General features: G+C 43.4%; 1 protein-coding gene across 1 annotated transcript; it reads left to right on the top strand.

The window, feature by feature from the left end:
• Positions 1–2,972: 2,972 nt before the first annotated feature.
• On the top strand, positions 2,973–18,361 carry LOC120021985 (sodium-dependent neutral amino acid transporter B(0)AT1-like). Its single transcript, XM_038965788.1, has 12 exons — positions 2,973–3,174; positions 5,139–5,279; positions 6,656–6,793; positions 7,603–7,784; positions 8,538–8,648; positions 8,738–8,850; positions 8,973–9,101; positions 9,968–10,124; positions 10,236–10,440; positions 10,675–10,834; positions 15,735–15,897; positions 18,149–18,361. The coding sequence occupies exons 1-12, from the start codon at positions 2,973–2,975 to the stop codon at positions 18,359–18,361; spliced, it is 1,914 nt and encodes a 637-aa protein (XP_038821716.1).
• Positions 18,362–18,763: the final 402 nt, after the last annotated feature.

The raw sequence follows: 18,763 nt of genomic DNA, 5'->3' as shown, positions 1-18,763 counted from the left end.
CGTTTACACTATTAATCTATGTCAAAGATACTTATCTTTCCCCTTTCATCTGTCTGGTGTTAGCTAGTTACTGGCTAGCTAGGTCTTCATCTGTGTCTGGTGTTAGCTAGTTACTGGCTAGCTAGGTCTTCATCTGTGTCTGGTGTTAGCTAGTTACTGGCTAGCTAGGTTTTCATCTGTGTCTGGTGTTAGCTAGTTACTGGCTAGCTAGGTCTTCAACTGTGTCTGGTGTTAGCTAGTTACTGGCTAGCTAGGTCTTCATCTGTGTCGGGTGTTAGCTAGTTACTGGCTAGCTAGGTTTTCATCTGTGTCTGGTGTTAGCTAGTTACTGGCTAGCTAGGTCTTCAACTGTGTCTGGTGTTAGCTAGTTACTGGCTAGCTAGGTCGTCATCTGTGTCTGGTGTTAGCTAGTTACTGGCTAGCTAGGTCTTCAACTGTGTCTGGTGTTAGCTAGTTACTGGCTAGCTAGGTCGTCATCTGTGTCTGGTGTTAGCTAGTTACTGGCTAGCTAGGTCTTCATCTGTGTCTGGTGTTAGCTAGTTACTGGCTAGCTAGGTCTTCATCTGTCTGGTGTTAGCTAGTTACTGGCTAGCTAGGTCTTCATCTGTGTCTGGTGTTAGCTAGTTACTGGCTAGCTAGGTCTTCATCTGTGTTAGCTAGTTACTGGCTAGCTAGGTCTTCATCTGTGTCTGGTGTTAGCTAGTTACTGGCTAGCTAGGTCTTCATCTGTGTCTGGTGTTAGCTAGTTACTGGCTAGCTAGGTCTTCATCTGTCTGGTGTTAGCTAGTTACTGGCTAGCTAGGTCTTCATCTGTGTCTGGTGTTAGCTAGTTACTGGCTAGCTAGGTCTTCATCTGTGTCTGGTGTTAGCTAGTTACTGGCTAACTAGGTCTTCATCTGTGTCTGGTGTTAGCTAGTTACTGGCTAGCTAGGTCTTCATCTGTGTCTGGTGTTAGCTAGTTACTGGCTAGCTAGGTCTTCATCTGTGTCTGGTGTTAGCTAGTTACTGGCTAGCTAGGTCTTCATCTGTGTCTGGTGTTAGCTAGTTACTGGCTAGCTAGGTCTTCATCTGTGTCTGGTGTTAGCTAGTTACTGGCTAGCTAGGTCTTCATCTGTGTCTGGTGTTAGCTAGTTACTGGCTAGCTAGGTCTTCATCTGTGTCTGGTGTTGGCTAGTTACTGGCTAGCTAGGTCTTCATCTGTGTCTGGTGTTAGCTAGTTACTGGCTAGCTAGGTCTTCATCTGTGTCTGGTGTTAGCTAGTTACTGGCTAACTAGGTCTTCATCTGTGTCTGGTGTTAGCTAGTTACTGGCTAGCTAGGTCTTCATCTGTGTCTGGTGTTAGCTAGTTACTGGCTAGCTAGGTCTTCATCTGTGTCTGGTGTTAGCTAGTTACTGGCTAGCTAGGTCTTCATCGGTGTCTGGTGTTAGCTAGTTACTGGCTAGCTAGGTCTTCATCTGTGTCTGGTGTTAGCTAGTTGTTACTGGCTAGCTAGGTCTTCATCTGTCTGGTGTTAGCTAGTTACTGGCTAGCTAGGTCTTCAACCAGCATGACACAAAAGGGGGGGGGTCAGTTCAAAACTCTGACTCAGTTGTCATGCTGGTGTGAACCGCATCACAAGAGACATGCCAGACGGGAGATATATATATATATATTTTTTTTAAATGGACATCATTGATGCAATTTCAATGTTGTTTGAGTTGATTTTGTGTTTCACCAAATTAGCTTGAGATGGTTTTACTGCAACACTGCTCACTGTATACAAGTTTCTTGACATTGGTGTTTTCAAAGAGCCTGTCAGTCAAGACGAGCTCATGAATATAAGCTCCCTGTTCACTCAGCCTGTCTTTTCAAACTTCCTGGTAGTTAGTCCTGAGAGAAAATTTACTTCTTCAAAAATGTTCAGCATTTCTACCCCCCCCCCTATTTTACATGGGCTATTTTACATGGGAATTACAATGATTGTCCGGGACCTTTTAAACTAGAAGTAGACTGTACAGATCGTGTAAATAGAACATATTTAATTAGTCCACATTTGCCCACTCCGTACTGTATATTTACTATGTACATGGAAAGATAAGTGTTGATGAGAAGGATGTGTGTCAACATTTTGGTAAATGAGAGGAGGAATACAATACGGCATCAGTGACCTTTCAGTCACGAGTAAGCTAGACTACATTCCTTTCTGCGTTCTATTGTTCTAGCGCGTTCTAATAAGGAATAGGCTGCCATTTTGGATGTAGACCCTCACTTCCTTCTGGAAAACAATTAGCCAATTACGTAACTGCTCTTCACATGATGTTTTAACCATTATAAAGATGGTTGACCTTTTAGCTGCGACACATTCTGCTGACGATATATAATATTTCACTGGCTCAGATGAATCCTCAGATAACTGGAAGCCACTGTGAAACCAAAGTTCAGCAGAAGTGCTGTGACAGTCCCCCTTGAAAGAAGACATTTAGAGGGTAAAGGTCACACAAGGTAGGCAGGACACACGCAACAGTCAACCAGCTGACAGTAGAGAGGCTAGATACCCCTTGGCAGTGAACTAGCTGACAGTAGATAGGCTAGATACACTCGGCAGTCAACCAGCTGACAGGTGAGAGGCTAGATACACTCGGCAGTCAACCAGCTGACAGGTGAGAGGCTAGATACACTCGGCAGTCAACCAGCTGACAGGTGAGACGCTAGATACACTCGGCAGTCAACCAGCTGACAGGTGAGAGGCTAGATACACCTGGCAGTCAACCAGCTGACAGTAGAGAGGCTAGATACACTCGGCAGTCAACCAGCTGACAGTAGAGAGGCCATTCAGTTCCTTTTGTTGTCTACAACCATCCTGAGACCCTTTCTGGGTGAACAATAAAGCCAGCAGCTGAAAGAGAAAGAGAGAGAGAGAGAGAACTAGAGAGAGAGACGGAGAACTGTACCTTCATTGGGTGAGGAAGACTTCACTATCCAGCCGGTTGCCATGAGATTCCCCAAGCTGCCCAACCCAGGTCTGGATGACCGGATCCCGTCTCATAAGGAGCTGGAGAGAATGGAGAAGGAGGAGGCTGGGGACAGGCCCAAATGGGACAACAAGACCCAATACATGCTGACCTGTGTGGGCTTCTGTGTGGGGCTGGGGAACGTGTGGAGGTTCCCTTACCTGTGTCAGAGCCATGGAGGAGGTAGGGGAGAAAGAGGGGAGGCGGTTTGATTGTTTGCAAATTAATGAAAAGGAATTTGAGTTATGCATTTTTTCACTGTAGAAATTAAACAGGGAAAACTACAAACTATAGTGAGATTACAAAACATTAGGAACACCTGCTCTTTCAATGACATGCACTGACCAGGTGAATCCAGATGAAAGCTATGATCCCTTATTGATGTCACCTGTTAAATCCACTTCAATCAGTGTAGATGAAGAGGGGAGAAGACAGGTTAAAGAAGGATTTTTAAGCCTTGAGACAATTGAGACATGGATTGTGGACGTGTGCCATTCAGAGGGTGAATGGGCAAGGCAACACATTTAAGTGCCTTTGAACGGAGTATGATTGCAGGTGCCAGGCGCACCAGTTTTTAGTGTGTCAAGAACTGCAAAGCTGCTGGGTTTTTCACGCTCAACAGTTTCCCGTGTGTATCAAGAATGGTTCACCACCCAAAAGACATGGGCCATCATCCCTGTGGAACGCTTTCGACACCTTATAGAGTCCATGACCAGACGACTTGAGTCTGTTCTGAGGGCAAAAAAAAAAAGTCTACATTGGGAAGGTGTTCCTAATGTTTTGTACACTCAGCGTACATACCCTTGACATAAGTAGTTAAAAAGGTGGAATACACTGTATACAATTAGTAGGATAATTTATCTGCACATACAGAGATAGCAGAATACTATATTGATTATGATATTAGTTGTCTGATTGAATAACGAGTGACTGGTCCATTTGTTTTGTGGTATGGGTGAAAGTAAATGTTACTCTAGATGATTACGACTGATAGGGAACTGTCGTAAATTTCATTTGGGATTCCTCAAAACCCAATAATGTACAGTATTTGAGAGGATTGATAGTCATGGTTTGAAATCTTAACAAGTAAACAAAACAAATGTGTAATCATTCTCAACTTGTTATAAAAAACGTTTTCAGACTGTCTACTGGGTATTTTAACACAGAGAAACCCCCTGGTATATGTGTTTGTCCTCTGTATGCATTGCTGTAACTATCTACTGGGTATTTTAACACAGAGAAACCCCCTGGTATATGTGTTTGTCCTCTGTATGCATTGCTGTACCTAGTTTGCATAATTGTTTTGACGCTTCAACACTAATAATTAATAACACTTTAAAGTAACTGTCCAATGATTCCAGATCTCTATTAAATATGACCTATATTTACTTACAATAGGAGTTAAATAGTTACAAAACCATGGTAATTAAGTACGTTAAAAAGAAGGTTTTCTGTGTTGGAATGGTGTGGGCGTACACTGGTCATTAAAATAATAGACCGCTGATTGGCCAGTTTATCCTCCTCTAGACTTCTGATTGGCCAGTTTATCCTCCTCTAGACTTCTGATTGGCCAGCTTCTCCTCATCTAGACTTCTGATTGGCCAGCTTCTCCTCATCTAGACTTCTGATTGGCCAGCTCATCCTCCTCAGGAGTATGGCATCATACTCTATTAGGAAATAGCAAGTTTGAGGTGGGGTTTTTGAGCTTTGGCCACAAATATGTGTATAGGGTGGCAGGTAGCCTAGCGGTGGGCCGGTAACTGAAAGGTTGCTGGTTTGACTCCCCGGGCCAACTAGGTTAAAAATCTGTTAATGTGCCCTTGAGCAAGGCACTTAACCCTAGTTGCTCTGGATGAGAGCGTCTACTAAATAACTAAAATGTCAAATGTAGGACGAGTCAACAACATTATTTGGGTAATAAGATATAAGAGATAACAGAATATGAGCTTTTAAAAAGAGGGATTTTTCACTGGAGAGTTCATTTAAAATGGTATTATCTGAAAATCTTCAACACTAACACTTTTATAACACAACAATACAACTGTTACTGTTGTAATATTGGAGATGTGTTCAGTGGAGCATTGTTGATATGTCAACTGATCAAAACAACCAACAAGAGATTCCAATTCCAATCTTGTGTTCCAAAGGAGCGTTTATGATCCCTTTCCTGATCCTGCTGGTTCTGGAGGGGATTCCACTGCTGCACCTGGAGTTTGCTATCGGACAGCGCCTCAGGAGCGGCAGTGTGGGAGTGTGGGGCTCTGTCAACCCTTACCTCACTGGCATTGGTGGGTGACAGTCCATTCTTGATTACGGTATCTGTGTGGAATTCCTGTGATCATGTGATCATGTGATCAAAACCCTTGCGGCTTCAGGAATATGGTTATAAGTAGCTATAAGTTTGTATGTTTCGCAATATTATGTATTATGTATAGCATACTTTAATATACAGTACCAGTCAAAAGTTTGGAAACAGCTACTCATTCAAGAGTTTTGCTATATTTTTACTATTTTCTATATTGTAGAGAAATAGTGAAGATATCCAAACTATGAAACAACACATATGGAATCATGTAGTAACCAAAAAAAAGTGATAAACAAATCAAAATATATTTTATATTTCAAATCAAATCAACGTTTATTTGAGAATCTTCAAAGTAGCCACCCTTTGCCTTGATGACAACTTTGCACACTCTTGGCATTCTCTCAACCAGCTGAATGAGGTAGTCACTTGGAATGCATTTCATTTAACAGCTGTGCAAAGTTGTAGAATTCTATTTGTAGAATTTATTTTCTTCTTAATGCTTTGAGCCAATCAGTTGTGTTGTGAAAAGGTAGGTGTGGTATACAGGAGATAGCCCTATATGGTAAAAGATCAAGTCCATATTATGGCAAGAACAGCTCAAATAAGCAAAGAGAAATGACAGTCCATCATTACTTTAAGACATGAAGGTCAGTCAATCCGGAAAATTCCAAGAACTTTGTAAGTTTCTTCAAGTGCAAAAACCATGAAGTCCTATGATGAAACTGGCTTTCATGAGGAATGCCACAATTGCTGCAAAGAAGCCACTATTAAAGGACACCAATAACAAAAAGAGACTTGCTTGGGCCAAGAAACACGAGCAATGGACATTAGACCGGTGGAAATCTATCCTTTGGTCTGATGAGTCCAAATTTGAGAGTTTTGGTTCAACCCAATTGAAATGGTTTGGATGAGTTAGACCGCAGAGTGAAGGAAAAGCAGCCAACAAGTGCTCAGCATATGTGGGAACTCCTTCAAGACTGTTGGAAAAGCATTCCTCAAAATGCTGGTTGAGAGAATGCCAAGAGTGTGCAAAGCTGTCATCAAGGCAAAGGGTGGCTACTTTGAAAAATCTCAATAAAAAATATATAAAATATATTTAGATTTGTTTAACACTTTTTTTGGTTACTACATGATTCCATGTGTTATTCCGTAGTTGTGATGTCTTCACTATTATTCTACAATGTAGAAAACAGTAAAAAAAATAATAATAATAATAAATAAACTGAATGTGTATCCAAAATATTGACTGGTACTCAATATACTGTATATACTTGGACATAGCATACTTGAATCAACTTGAATATGCTTATAATTCACTGGAATGTACAGGGAATGTAAATGGCATTTGTTCTGAAACAGGTATTGCCTCCATGTTGGTATCCTTCCTGGTTGGGATGTACTACAACACTATCATGGCCTGGATCATGTGGTACCTCTTCAACTCCTTCCAGGACCCCTTGCCTTGGAGTCAGTGTCCCCTCAATGCAAACAAGACAGGTACAGAATTTCCTTCATGAGTAACAGTTGGTATTGGAAGCGACCTTAACTCAATACATAGCTACCTCGGTTACCTAGCTACCTCGGTTACCTAGCTACCTCGGTTACCCAGCTACCTCGGTTACCCAGCTACCTCGGTTACCCAGCTACCTCGGTTACCCAGCTACCTCGGTTACCTAGCTACCTCGGTTAAGATGTCCAGACCTCTTGGCGTAAAGGTTTAAGGTGTTGGCTTGGCAGTCGCTGGATCCGGGTTCGAGTCCCGGTCAGGGCTACCCCCCGTGAATTCACTACAGTATCATCAAAACCTGGACCAAAAAAATATATTTTAACTTAGCTAGCTAGCCTAATACCAGCATGATAGCAAGCAGGATCAGCTCACGGGTTAACTGACAACGTCACGAAAACGATGCACACACGTCGATGGGGAAGAAGTCTGTGTGTAATTATTTAAGATGGTCAGATAGCTAGCAACTAGCATATAACTATATGAATATATATATATATATAACTAAGCTAGCAACAATGACAAGAAGCTGCCTTGAGGGGGAATCGTAGGTAGCTGTTATTAATACCATGTGGTTTTGAGGTGTTTCTGACTCGTCTCGTCTATGCCGAATCATGCCGAATCATGCTTTTTCATGCTGTATCATTCTGTATCTTGCTGAATCATGCTGAATACATTGGCAGTAGATAGCTAGCTAGTCAAACATTGAGAATTCAGACCGACCCAACTTCTATCTCATTTTCATCTTAGCTGTTATCATTTTAGATCCAGACAGGCCTTTAAACAGTTTGGATATCGGCAGGTCTGGTGTCAGAGTGCGCACGGAGCTCCTCCGTGGATTACTTCTGGTACAGAGAGACACTGAACACCTCGACGGCCATAGATTTATCCGGAGGCCTTCAGTGGTGGATGGTGCTAGCCCTGGTGTCTGCCTGGACTTTACTCTATGTCTGCTGTATCAGGGGGATTGAGACTACTGGCAAGGTACCATCTCAGATTCACTCTCTCCCTGTTTATGAGGGAGGTCAAATTTCAGTAAAAATAATGGCCTGCCTTGGGAATGGTGCCAGTTGTCTTATCGCTGATGTTTCTCTGTATCTCTCTCTGTCTGTCTCTCTCTCTGTCCCTCTCGCTCTGTCTCTCTCTCTGTCTCTCTCTCTCTCTCTGTCTCTCTCTCTGTCCCTCTCTCTTTCGCTCTGTCTCTGTCTCTCTGTGTCTCTGTCTCTCTCTGTCTCTGTCTCTCTCTGTCTCTCTCTGTCTCTCTCTCTCTCTCTCTCTCTGTTTCTCTCTCTCTCTGTTTCTCTCTCTCTCTGTGTCTCTGTCTCTCTCTGTCTCTGTCTCTGTCTCTATATGTCTCTCTCTGTCTCTCTCTCTGTCCCTCTCGCTCTGTCTCTCTCTCTGTCTCTGTCTCTCTCTCTGTCCCTCTCTCTTTCGCTCTGTCTCTGTCTCTCTGTCTCTCTGTCTCTCTCTGTCTCTCTCTGTTTCTCTCTCTCTCTGTTTCTCTCTCTCTCTGTGTCTCTGTCTCTCTCTGTCTCTGTCTCTATCTGTCTCTCTCTGTCTCTGTCTCTCTCTCTGTCTCTGTCTCTCTGTCTCTCTCTCTGTCTCTGTCTCTCTCTCTCTGTCTCTCTCTCTGTCCCTCTGTCTCTGTCTCTGTCTCGCTCTCTCTCTGTCTCCATTCATAAGTGGTTCTGGATTCAGTTTATGTAACAGTTCTAGAATCTCTCTCATTCTCATCAGGCTGTGTACATAACATCCACTCTGCCCTACTTGGTGCTCACCATCTTCCTGATCAGAGGACTGACTCTGAAAGGTTCTCTGGATGGAGTCAAGTTCCTCTTCACACCAGACGTAAGCATTAACAGTATGTGCTAACGTTGTCATGACACTACAATCAACACAAAGACTGATTTCTTTGTGTCTGTTTTCTATTTCTCCAGGTGAATGAGCTGATGAACCCATCTACCTGGCTGGATGCAGGTGCACAGGTGTTCTACTCTTTCTCCTTGGCCTTCGGCGGTCTCATCTCCTTCTCCAGCTACAACTCTGTACAGTAAGCAACTCCTTATTAAAATGTTTTTTTTTTTAAACACTTTTATTGTGGCTGAATCGTCATTCCTTTGAGTAAATCACAGATGTTCATAGACATTATACCAACGGATCTTGTTTCTCCAGCAACAACTGTGAACAGGATGCTGTCATCATCTCCATCATCAACGGAGCCACCTCCGTCTACTCTGCTACCGTCATCTACTCCATCATAGGCTTCAGGGCCACGGAGAAGTTTGACGACTGCTCGGATAGGTAAATTCCTAGTTCCTTCTTGGTTGAATCCATACTTTCAATCAAATTCAATGTAGATTGAACTCATATTTGTTGACAACACTGTCAAGTATATGTCAACATTGGATTTAATAAATAGAGATTACAGGAAGATAATCGAATGAGTTTGGTATTTACTTCTATGTGTTCTCTTGGCCCTGCTGAATGTGTTCTCTTCCTAGTGACATCACGACCCTTCTGAATGTGTTCTCTTCCTAGTGACATCACGGCCCTGCTGAATGTGTTCTCTTCCTAGTGACATCACGACCCTTCTGAATGTGTTCTCTTCCTAGTGACATCACGGCCCTTCTGAATGTGTTCTCTTCCTAGTGACATCACGGCCCTGCTGAATGTGTTCTCTTCCTAGTGACATCACGGCCCTGCTGAATGTGTTCTCTTCCTAGTGACATCACGGCCCTTCTGAATGTGTTCTCTTCCTAGTGACATCACGACCCTTCTGAATGTGTTCTCTTCCTAGTGACATCACGGCCCTTCTGAATGTGTTCTCTTCCTAGTGACATCACGGCCCTTCTGAATGTGTTCTCTTCCTAGTGACATCACGACCCTTCTGAATGTGTTCTCTTCCTAGTGACATCACGACCCTTCTGAATGTGTTCTCTTCCTAGTGACATCACGACCCTTCTGAATGTGTTCTCTTCCTAGTGACATCACGACCCTTCTGAATGTGTTCTCTTCCTAGTGACATCACGACCCTTCTGAATGTGTTCTCTTCCTAGTGACATCACGACCCTTCTGAATGTGTTCTCTTCCTAGTGACATCACGACCCTTCTGAATGTGTTCTCTTCCTAGTGACATCACGACCCTTCTGAATGTGTTCTCTTCCTAGTAACATCATGGCCCTTATGAATGCATTTGATCTCCCTGAGCACCTCTTCACTGTGAACAACTATGAGGAAGTTCTCCAAGGTCTCAACAGCACATCGCCAGACATCATCCAGGGATTAAACCTGAAGACCTGTGATCTACAGCAGTTTCTCAGTCAGGTAGTGAAATTACACCATGTCCAATCCAAGACATATCATTCACTCTAAGGGACACCAGAACTTACTTATGTCCGTACTGTGTTTCCTGTATCCGTACTGTGTTTCCTGTAGGGTGTGGAGGGAACTGGTCTGGCCTTCATCGTGTTCACAGAAGCCATCACCAAGATGCCTGTCTCTCCTCTCTGGTCCATCCTGTTCTTCATCATGCTCTTCTGTCTGGGACTGTCCACCATGTTTGGGAACATAGAGGGGGTCGTGGTGCCCCTTCAGGATCTGAACATCTTCCCTAAAAGGTGTCCCAAAGAAGTCTTGACAGGTTAGTGACATACAGAAGCTGAGATTCTTCTTTTAAACTGCACTAAATCAAAATGTCTTCAAACCAAGGAATTGTCTTCAACATCCCAGTTGTTCAGGGATTGAGATCACAAGCTTGTTATTGACCTTTAAAAAGGGGGTGTATCCCTCTGAACATCCAATGAGGTTGAGCACCCCTGAAAGAACCTTGGTTGTCAACGTTTAAACAAACCGTCTTTGTTTTGTCTTCTTTCAGGTGTCACTTGTATTGTTTGTTTCACCGTCGCTCTCATATTCACCCAGCGGTCTGGTAACTACTGGCTGGCTCTGTTCGACAGCTTTGCCGGCTCCATCCCTCTCCTAGTCATCGCCTTCTGTGAAATGGTGTCTGTTGTTTACATCTACGGGATAGACAGGTGAGTCCAGATACTGAAACACCACGAAATAAAATAGAACTGAATAGAATAGAAAATACCTAATTGTCAAAGCTATGTGGAGATGTACAGCAGATGTCAAAAGTTTGGACACACCTACTCATTCAAGGACTCTTCTTAATATTTTGCTATTTTCTACAGTGTAGAATAATAGTGAAGACATCAAAACTATGAAATAACACATATTGAATCATGTAGTAGCCAAAAAAGTGTTAAACAAATCAAAATATATTAAACCCTTAGGTAAGACGATGTGGAAACCCTTAGGTAAGACAATGTGTAAACCCTTAGGTAAGACGATGTGTAAACCCTTAGGTAAGACGATGTGTAAACCCTTAGGTAAGACGATGTGTAAACCCTTAGGTAAGACGATGTGTAAACCCTTAGGTAAGACGATGTGTAGACCCTTAGGTAAGACGATGTGTAGACCCTTAGGTAAGACGATGTGTAGACCCTTAGGTAAGACGATGTGTAAACCCTTAAGTAAGACGATGTGTAAACCCTTAGGTAAGACGATGTGTAGACCCTTAGGTAAGACGATGTGTAAACCCTTAGGTAAGACGATGTGTAAACCCTTAGGTAAGACGATGTGTAAACCCTTAGGTAAGACGATGTGTAGACCCTTAGGTAAGACGATGTGTAAACCCTTAGGTAAGACGATGTGTAGACCCTTAGGTAAGACGATGTGTAGACCCTTAGGTAAGACGATGTGTAAACCCTTAGGTAAGACGATGTGTAGACCCTTAGGTAAGACGATGTGTAGACCCATAGGTAAGATGATGTATAAGGGCTTAGGTAAGACGATGTGTAGACCCTTAGGTAAGACGATGTGTAAACCCTTAGGTAAGACGATGTGTAAACCCTTAGGTAAGACGATGTGTAGACCCTTAGGTAAGACGATGTGTAGACCCTTAGGTAAGACGATGTATAGGGGCTTAGGTAAGACGATGTGTAGACCCTTAGGTAAGACGATGTGTAGACCCTTAGGTAAGACGATGTGTAAACCCTTAGGTAAGACGATGTGTAAACCCTTAGGTAAGACGATGTGTAAACCCTTAGGTAAGACGATGTGTAAACCCTTAGGTAAGACGATGTGTAGACCCTTAGGTAAGACGATGTGTAGACCCTTAGGTAAGACGATGTGTAGACCCTTAGGTAAGACGATGTGTAGACCCTTAGGTAAGACGATGTGTAGACCCTTAGGTAAGACGATGTGTAGACCCTTAGGTAAGACGATGTGTAGACCCTTAGGTAAGACGATGTGTAAACCCTTAGGTAAGACGATGTGTAAACCCTTAGGTAAGACGATGTGTAGACCCTTAGGTAAGACGATGTGTAAACCCTTAGGTAAGACGATGTGTAGACCCTTAGGTAAGACGATGTGTAGACCCTTAGGTAAGACGATGTGTAGACCCTTAGGTAAGACGATTTGTAGACCCTTAGGTAAGACGATGTGTAGACCCTTAGGTAAGACGATGTGTAGACCCTTAGGTAAGACGATGTGTAGACCCTTAGGTAAGACGATGTGTAGACCCTTAGGTAAGACGATGTGTAAACCCTTAGGTAAGACGATGTGTAAACCCTTAGGTAAGACGATGTGTAAACCCTTAGGTAAGACGATGTGTAGACCCTTAGGTAAGACGATGTGTAGACCCTTAGGTAAGACGATGTGTAGACCCTTAGGTAAGACGATTTGTAGACCCTTAGGTAAGACGATGTGTAAACCCTTAGGTAAGACGATGTGTAAACCCTTAGGTAAGACGATGTGTAGACCCTTAGGTAAGACGATGTGTAAACCCTTAGGTAAGACGATGTGTAGACCCTTAGGTAAGACGATGTGTAGACCCTTAGGTAAGACGATGTGTAGACCCTTAGGTAAGACGATGTGTAGACCCTTAGGTAAGACGATGTGTAGACCCTTAGGTAAGACGATGTGTAGACCCTTAGGTAAGACGATGTGTAGACCCTTAGGTAAGACGATGTGTAGACCCTTAGGTAAGACGATGTGTAGACCCTTAGGTAAGACGATGTGTAGACCCTTAGGTAAGACGATGTGTAGACCCTTAGGTAAGACGATGTGTAAACCCTTAGGTAAGACGATGTGTAAACCCTTAGGTAAGACGATGTGTAAACCCTTAGGTAAGACGATGTGTAGACCCTTAGGTAAGACGATGTGTAGACCCTTAGGTAAGACGATGTGTAAACCCTTAGGTAAGACGATGTGTAGACCCTTAGGTAAGACGATGTGTAAACCCTTAGGTAAGACGATGTGTAGACCCTTAGGTAAGACGATGTGTAGACCCTTAGGTAAGACGATGTGTAAACCCTTAGGTAAGACGATGTGTAGACCCTTAGGTAAGACGATGTGTAGACCCATAGGTAAGATGATGTATAAGGGCTTAGGTAAGACGATGTGTAGACCCTTAGGTAAGACGATGTGTAAACCCTTAGGTAAGACGATGTGTAAACCCTTAGGTAAGACGATGTGTAGACCCTTAGGTAAGACGATGTGTAGACCCTTAGGTAAGACGATGTATAGGGGCTTAGGTAAGACGATGTGTAGACCCTTAGGTAAGACGATGTGTAGACCCTTAGGTAAGACGATGTGTAAACCCTTAGGTAAGACGATGTGTAAACCCTTAGGTAAGACGATGTGTAAACCCTTAGGTAAGACGATGTGTAGACCCTTAGGTAAGACGATGTGTAGACCCTTAGGTAAGACGATGTGTAGACCCTTAGGTAAGACGATGTGTAGACCCTTAGGTAAGACGATGTGTAGACCCTTAGGTAAGACGATGTGTAGACCCTTAGGTAAGACGATGTGTAGACCCTTAGGTAAGACGATGTGTAGACCCTTAGGTAAGACGATGTGTAGACCCTTAGGTAAGACGATGTGTAGACCCTTAGGTAAGACGATGTGTAAACCCTTAGGTAAGACGATGTGTAAACCCTTAGGTAAGACGATGTGTAGACCCTTAGGTAAGACGATGTGTAGACCCTTAGGTAAGACGATGTGTAGACCCTTAGGTAAGACGATGTGTAGACCCTTAGGTAAGACGATGTGTAGACCCTTAGGTAAGACGATGTGTAGACCCTTAGGTAAGACGATGTGTAGACCCTTAGGTAAGACGATGTGTAGACCCTTAGGTAAGACGATGTGTAGACCCTTAGGTAAGACGATGTGTAGACCCTTAGGTAAGACGATGTGTAAACCCTTAGGTAAGACGATGTGTAAACCCTTAGGTAAGACGATGTGTAGACCCTTAGGTAAGACGATGTGTAGACCCTTAGGTAAGACGATGTGTAGACCCTTAGGTAAGACGATGTGTAGACCCTTAGGTAAGACGATTTGTAGACCCTTAGGTAAGACGATGTGTAAACCCTTAGGTAAGACGATGTGTAAACCCTTAGGTAAGACGATGTGTAGACCCTTAGGTAAGACGATGTGTAAACCCTTAGGTAAGACGATGTGTAGACCCTTAGGTAAGACGATGTGTAGACCCTTAGGTAAGACGATGTGTAGACCCTTAGGTAAGACGATGTGTAGACCCTTAGGTAAGACGATGTGTAGACCCTTAGGTAAGACGATGTGTAGACCCTTAGGTAAGACGATGTGTAGACCCTTAGGTAAGACGATGTGTAGACTAAATGTATTAGACATGTGTTCCATATTAGACATGTGTTCCGTATTAGACACGTGTTCCGTATTAGACACGTGTTCCGTATTAGACACGTGTTCCGTATTAGACACGTGTTCCGTATTAGACACGTGTTCCGTATTAGACACGTGTTCCATACTAGACACGTGTTCCATATTAGACACGTGTTCCATACTAGACACGTGTTCCATACTAGACATGTGTTCCATACTAGACATGTGTTCCATATTAGACACGTGTTCCATATTAGACACGTGTTCCGTATTAGACACGTGTTCCGTATTAGACACGTGTTCCGTATTAGACACGTGTTCCGTATTAGACACGTGTTCCATACTAGACACGTGTTCCATATTAGACATGTGTTCCGTATTAGACACGTGTTCCATATTAGACACGTGTTCCGTATTAGACACGTGTTCCATACGAGACACGTGTTCCGTATTAGACACGTGTTCCGTATTAGACACGTGTTCCGTATTAGACACGTGTTCCATACTAGACATGTGTTCCATACTAGACACGTGTTCCATATTAGACACGTGTTCCATATTAGACACGTGTTCCATATTAGACACGTGTTCCGTATTAGACACGTGTTCCGTATTAGACACGTGTTCCGTATTAGACACGTGTTCCGTATTAGACACGTGTTCCGTATTAGACACGTGTTCCGTATTAGACACGTGTTCCATACTAGACACGTGTTCCATACTAGACACGTGTTCCATACTAGACATGTGTTCCATACTAGACATGTGTTCCATATTAGACATGTGTTCCATACTTGACGCGTGTTCCATACTAGACATGTGTTCCATACTTGACGCGTGTTCCATACTTGACGCGTGTTCCATACTAGACATGTGTTCCATACTAGACACGTGTTCCATACTAGACACGTGTTCCATACTAGACACGTGTTCCGTAATAGACACGTGTTCCATACTAGACACGTGTTCCATACTAGACGCGTGTTCCATACTTGACGCGTGTTCCATACTTGACGCGTGTTCCATACTTGACGCGTGTTCCATACTGTGTATGTTGCGCGCCTGAGTACACCTTAGGTCTTCATTGGACCTGTTGGGTTAAATCAAACTTGGGAACATGTATCACAATGTGCATATTCCTCTTCATTGGATATCACGGGGAACGTTCATTCTGATAACCAGCCATTGGAACATCGAAATCCCAGTTAATTTACTCTCCTACTCCGACAGGTTTAACGCAGACATCGAGTTCATGATTGGACACAAGCCCAACCTGTTCTGGCAGGTGACCTGGAGGTTCGTCAGTCCAATCATCATGCTGGTCATCTTCATCTTCTACTTCGTCACCCAGGTCAGCGGGGAGCTAACCTACCTCGTATGGGACGAAGACGCGGTAAGCCTTGTTGACAGGAAATAGGTCATGAATGTTGTTGATATCATTTACTGCGTCCCAAATGGCACCATATTCCACTACTTTTGACCAGGGTCTATAGGGTAGTAGTGCACTACTTTAGACCAGGGTCTATAGGGTAGTAGTGCACTACTTTTGACCAGGTTCTATAGGGTGGTAGCGCACTACTTTAGACCAGGGTCTATAGGGTAGTAGTGCATTACTTTAGACCAGGGTCTATAGGGTAGTAGTGCATTACTTTAGACCAGGGTCTATAGGGTAGTAGTGCACTACTTTAGACCAGGGTCTATAGGGTAGTAGTGCACTAATTTAGACCAGGGTCTATAGGGTAGTAGTGGACTACTTTAGACCAGGGTCTATAGGGTAGTAGTGCACTACTTTAGACCAGGGTCTATAGGGTAGTAGTGCACTACTTTAGACCAGGGTCTATAGGGTAGTAGTGCACTACTTTAGACCAGGGTCTATAGGGTAGTAGTGCACTACTTTAGACCAGGGCCTATAGGGTAGTAGTGCACTACTTTAGACCAGGGTCTATAAGGTAGTAGTGCACTACTTTTGACCAGGGCCTATAGGGTAGTAGTGCACTACTTTAGACCAGGGTCTATAGGGTAGTAGTGCACTACTTTAGACCAGGGTCTATAGGGTAGTAGTGCACTACTTTAGACCAGGGCCTATAGGGTAGTAGTGCACTACTTTAGACCAGGGTCTATAAGGTAGTAGTGCACTACTTTTGACCAGGGCCTATAGGGTAGTAGTGCACTACTTTAGACCAGGGTCTATAGGGTAGTAGTGCACTACTTTAGACCAGGGTCTATAGGGTAGTAGTGCACTACTTTAGACCAGGGTCTATGGGGTAGTAGTGCACTACTTTAGACCAGGGTCTATAGGGTAGTAGTGCACTACTTTTGACCAGGGTCTATAGGGTAGTAGTGCACTACTTTTGACCAGGGCCCGTAGAGAATGCAGCCATAGACTTGTATGCATTTTCTCCCTTATTCTAAGTAAAGACTTTCACTTGTTGAAGTTTAAAGTTCATTTAATAAAATAAGTTATAGGGTAGTAGTGGACTACTTTAGACCAGGGTCTATAGGGTAGTAGTGCACTACTTTAGACCAGGATCTATAGGGTAGTAGTGCACTACTTTAGACCAGGGTCTATAGGGTAGTAGTGCACTACTTTAGACCAGGGTCTATAGGGTAGTAGTGCACTACTTTAGACCAGGGCCTATAGGGTAGTAGTGCACTACTTTAGACCAGGGTCTATAAGGTAGTAGTGCACTACTTTTGACCAGGGCCTATAGGGTAGTAGTGCACTACTTTAGACCAGGGTCTATAGGGTAGTAGTGCACTACTTTAGACCAGGGTCTATAGGGTAGTAGTGCACTACTTTAGACCAGGGCCTATAGGGTAGTAGTGCACTACTTTAGACCAGGGTCTATAAGGTAGTAGTGCACTACTTTTGACCAGGGCCTATAGGGTAGTAGTGCACTACTTTAGACCAGGGTCTATAGGGTAGTAGTGCACTACTTTAGACCAGGGTCTATAGGGTAGTAGTGCACTACTTTTGACCAGGGTCTATAGGGTAGTAGTGCACTACTTTTGACCATGGCCCGTAGAGAATGCAGCCATAGACTTGTATGCATTTTCTCCCTTATTCTAAGTAAAGACTTTCACTTGTTGAAGTTTAAAGTTCATTTAATAAAATAAGTTATAGGGTAGTAGTGGACTACTTTAGACCAGGGTCTATAGGGTAGTAGTGCACTACTTTAGACCAGGGTCTATAGGGTAGTAGTGCACTACTTTAGACCAGGGTCTATAGGGTAGTAGTGCACTACTTTAGACCAGGGCCTATAGGGTAGTAGTGCACTACTTTAGACCAGGGTCTATAAGGTAGTAGTGCACTACTTTTGACCAGGGCCTATAGGGTAGTAGTGCACTACTTTAGACCAGGGTCTATAGGGTAGTAGTGCACTACTTTAGACCAGGGTCTATGGGGTAGTAGTGCACTACTTTAGACCAGGGTCTATAGGGTAGTAGTGCACTACTTTTGACCAGGGTCTATAGGGTAGTAGTGCACTACTTTTGACCAGGGCCCGTAGAGAATGCAGCCATAGACTTGTATGCATTTTCTCCCTTATTCTAAGTAAAGACTTTCACTTGTTGAAGTTTAAAGTTCATTTAATAAAATAAGTTATTTTGTAGTTCCCTGATTTCCTTCATCTCCCTGGTTCTAGGAGGAGTTCCCTACTCTGGCAGACCGTCAGTATCCCGACTGGATCTACTTCATCATATTTATTTTGGCTGGCATTCCCAGTCTGGCTGTCCCCGGAGTCGCCATATTCAAATTCATCTACAACCGCTGCTGCCAGAAAGACAACAGCTTCAGAGAAGACACCGTCAACTCTGTCTCCGCTAAAATACAGATGACAGAAAAAACGATGGACTAAGTAACAGGTTCACCTTCAGTTCTGGATTTCAATGAAAACTTGTTGTTTTTTCAGTGTTTTATTATTATTATTATTTTTCTGTCATCTGGAACAATTGAAGATGCCCAATACATTACGCAAATTAAGGTGGAAAGCATAGAACAGGAGTCTCCAACAGGTCGATCGCCAGCTCCCAGTAGCACACAGCTCACCAGACTATTCTGAAAGTACATGCAATTTTCACGTGTTCCACCGCAAACTGTCATTAACAAATCTCAAGTATCAGAAACCGCAAGCTCCCAGCGACTATCCAATCAAAGCCACATTAACATTATCCCGCCCCCGGGTTAGCCACTATAGGCTTAAAAAAAAGCCACGACTAACACAATATCTGCCAATTAATTCCCAGCAGTATTGCCCGTG

This window comes from Salvelinus namaycush, chromosome 27 (assembly GCF_016432855.1).
Source record: "Salvelinus namaycush isolate Seneca chromosome 27, SaNama_1.0, whole genome shotgun sequence".
Taxonomy (NCBI): Eukaryota; Metazoa; Chordata; class Actinopteri; order Salmoniformes; family Salmonidae; genus Salvelinus; species Salvelinus namaycush.
This window is presented reverse-complemented; position numbering and strand designations above follow the sequence as displayed.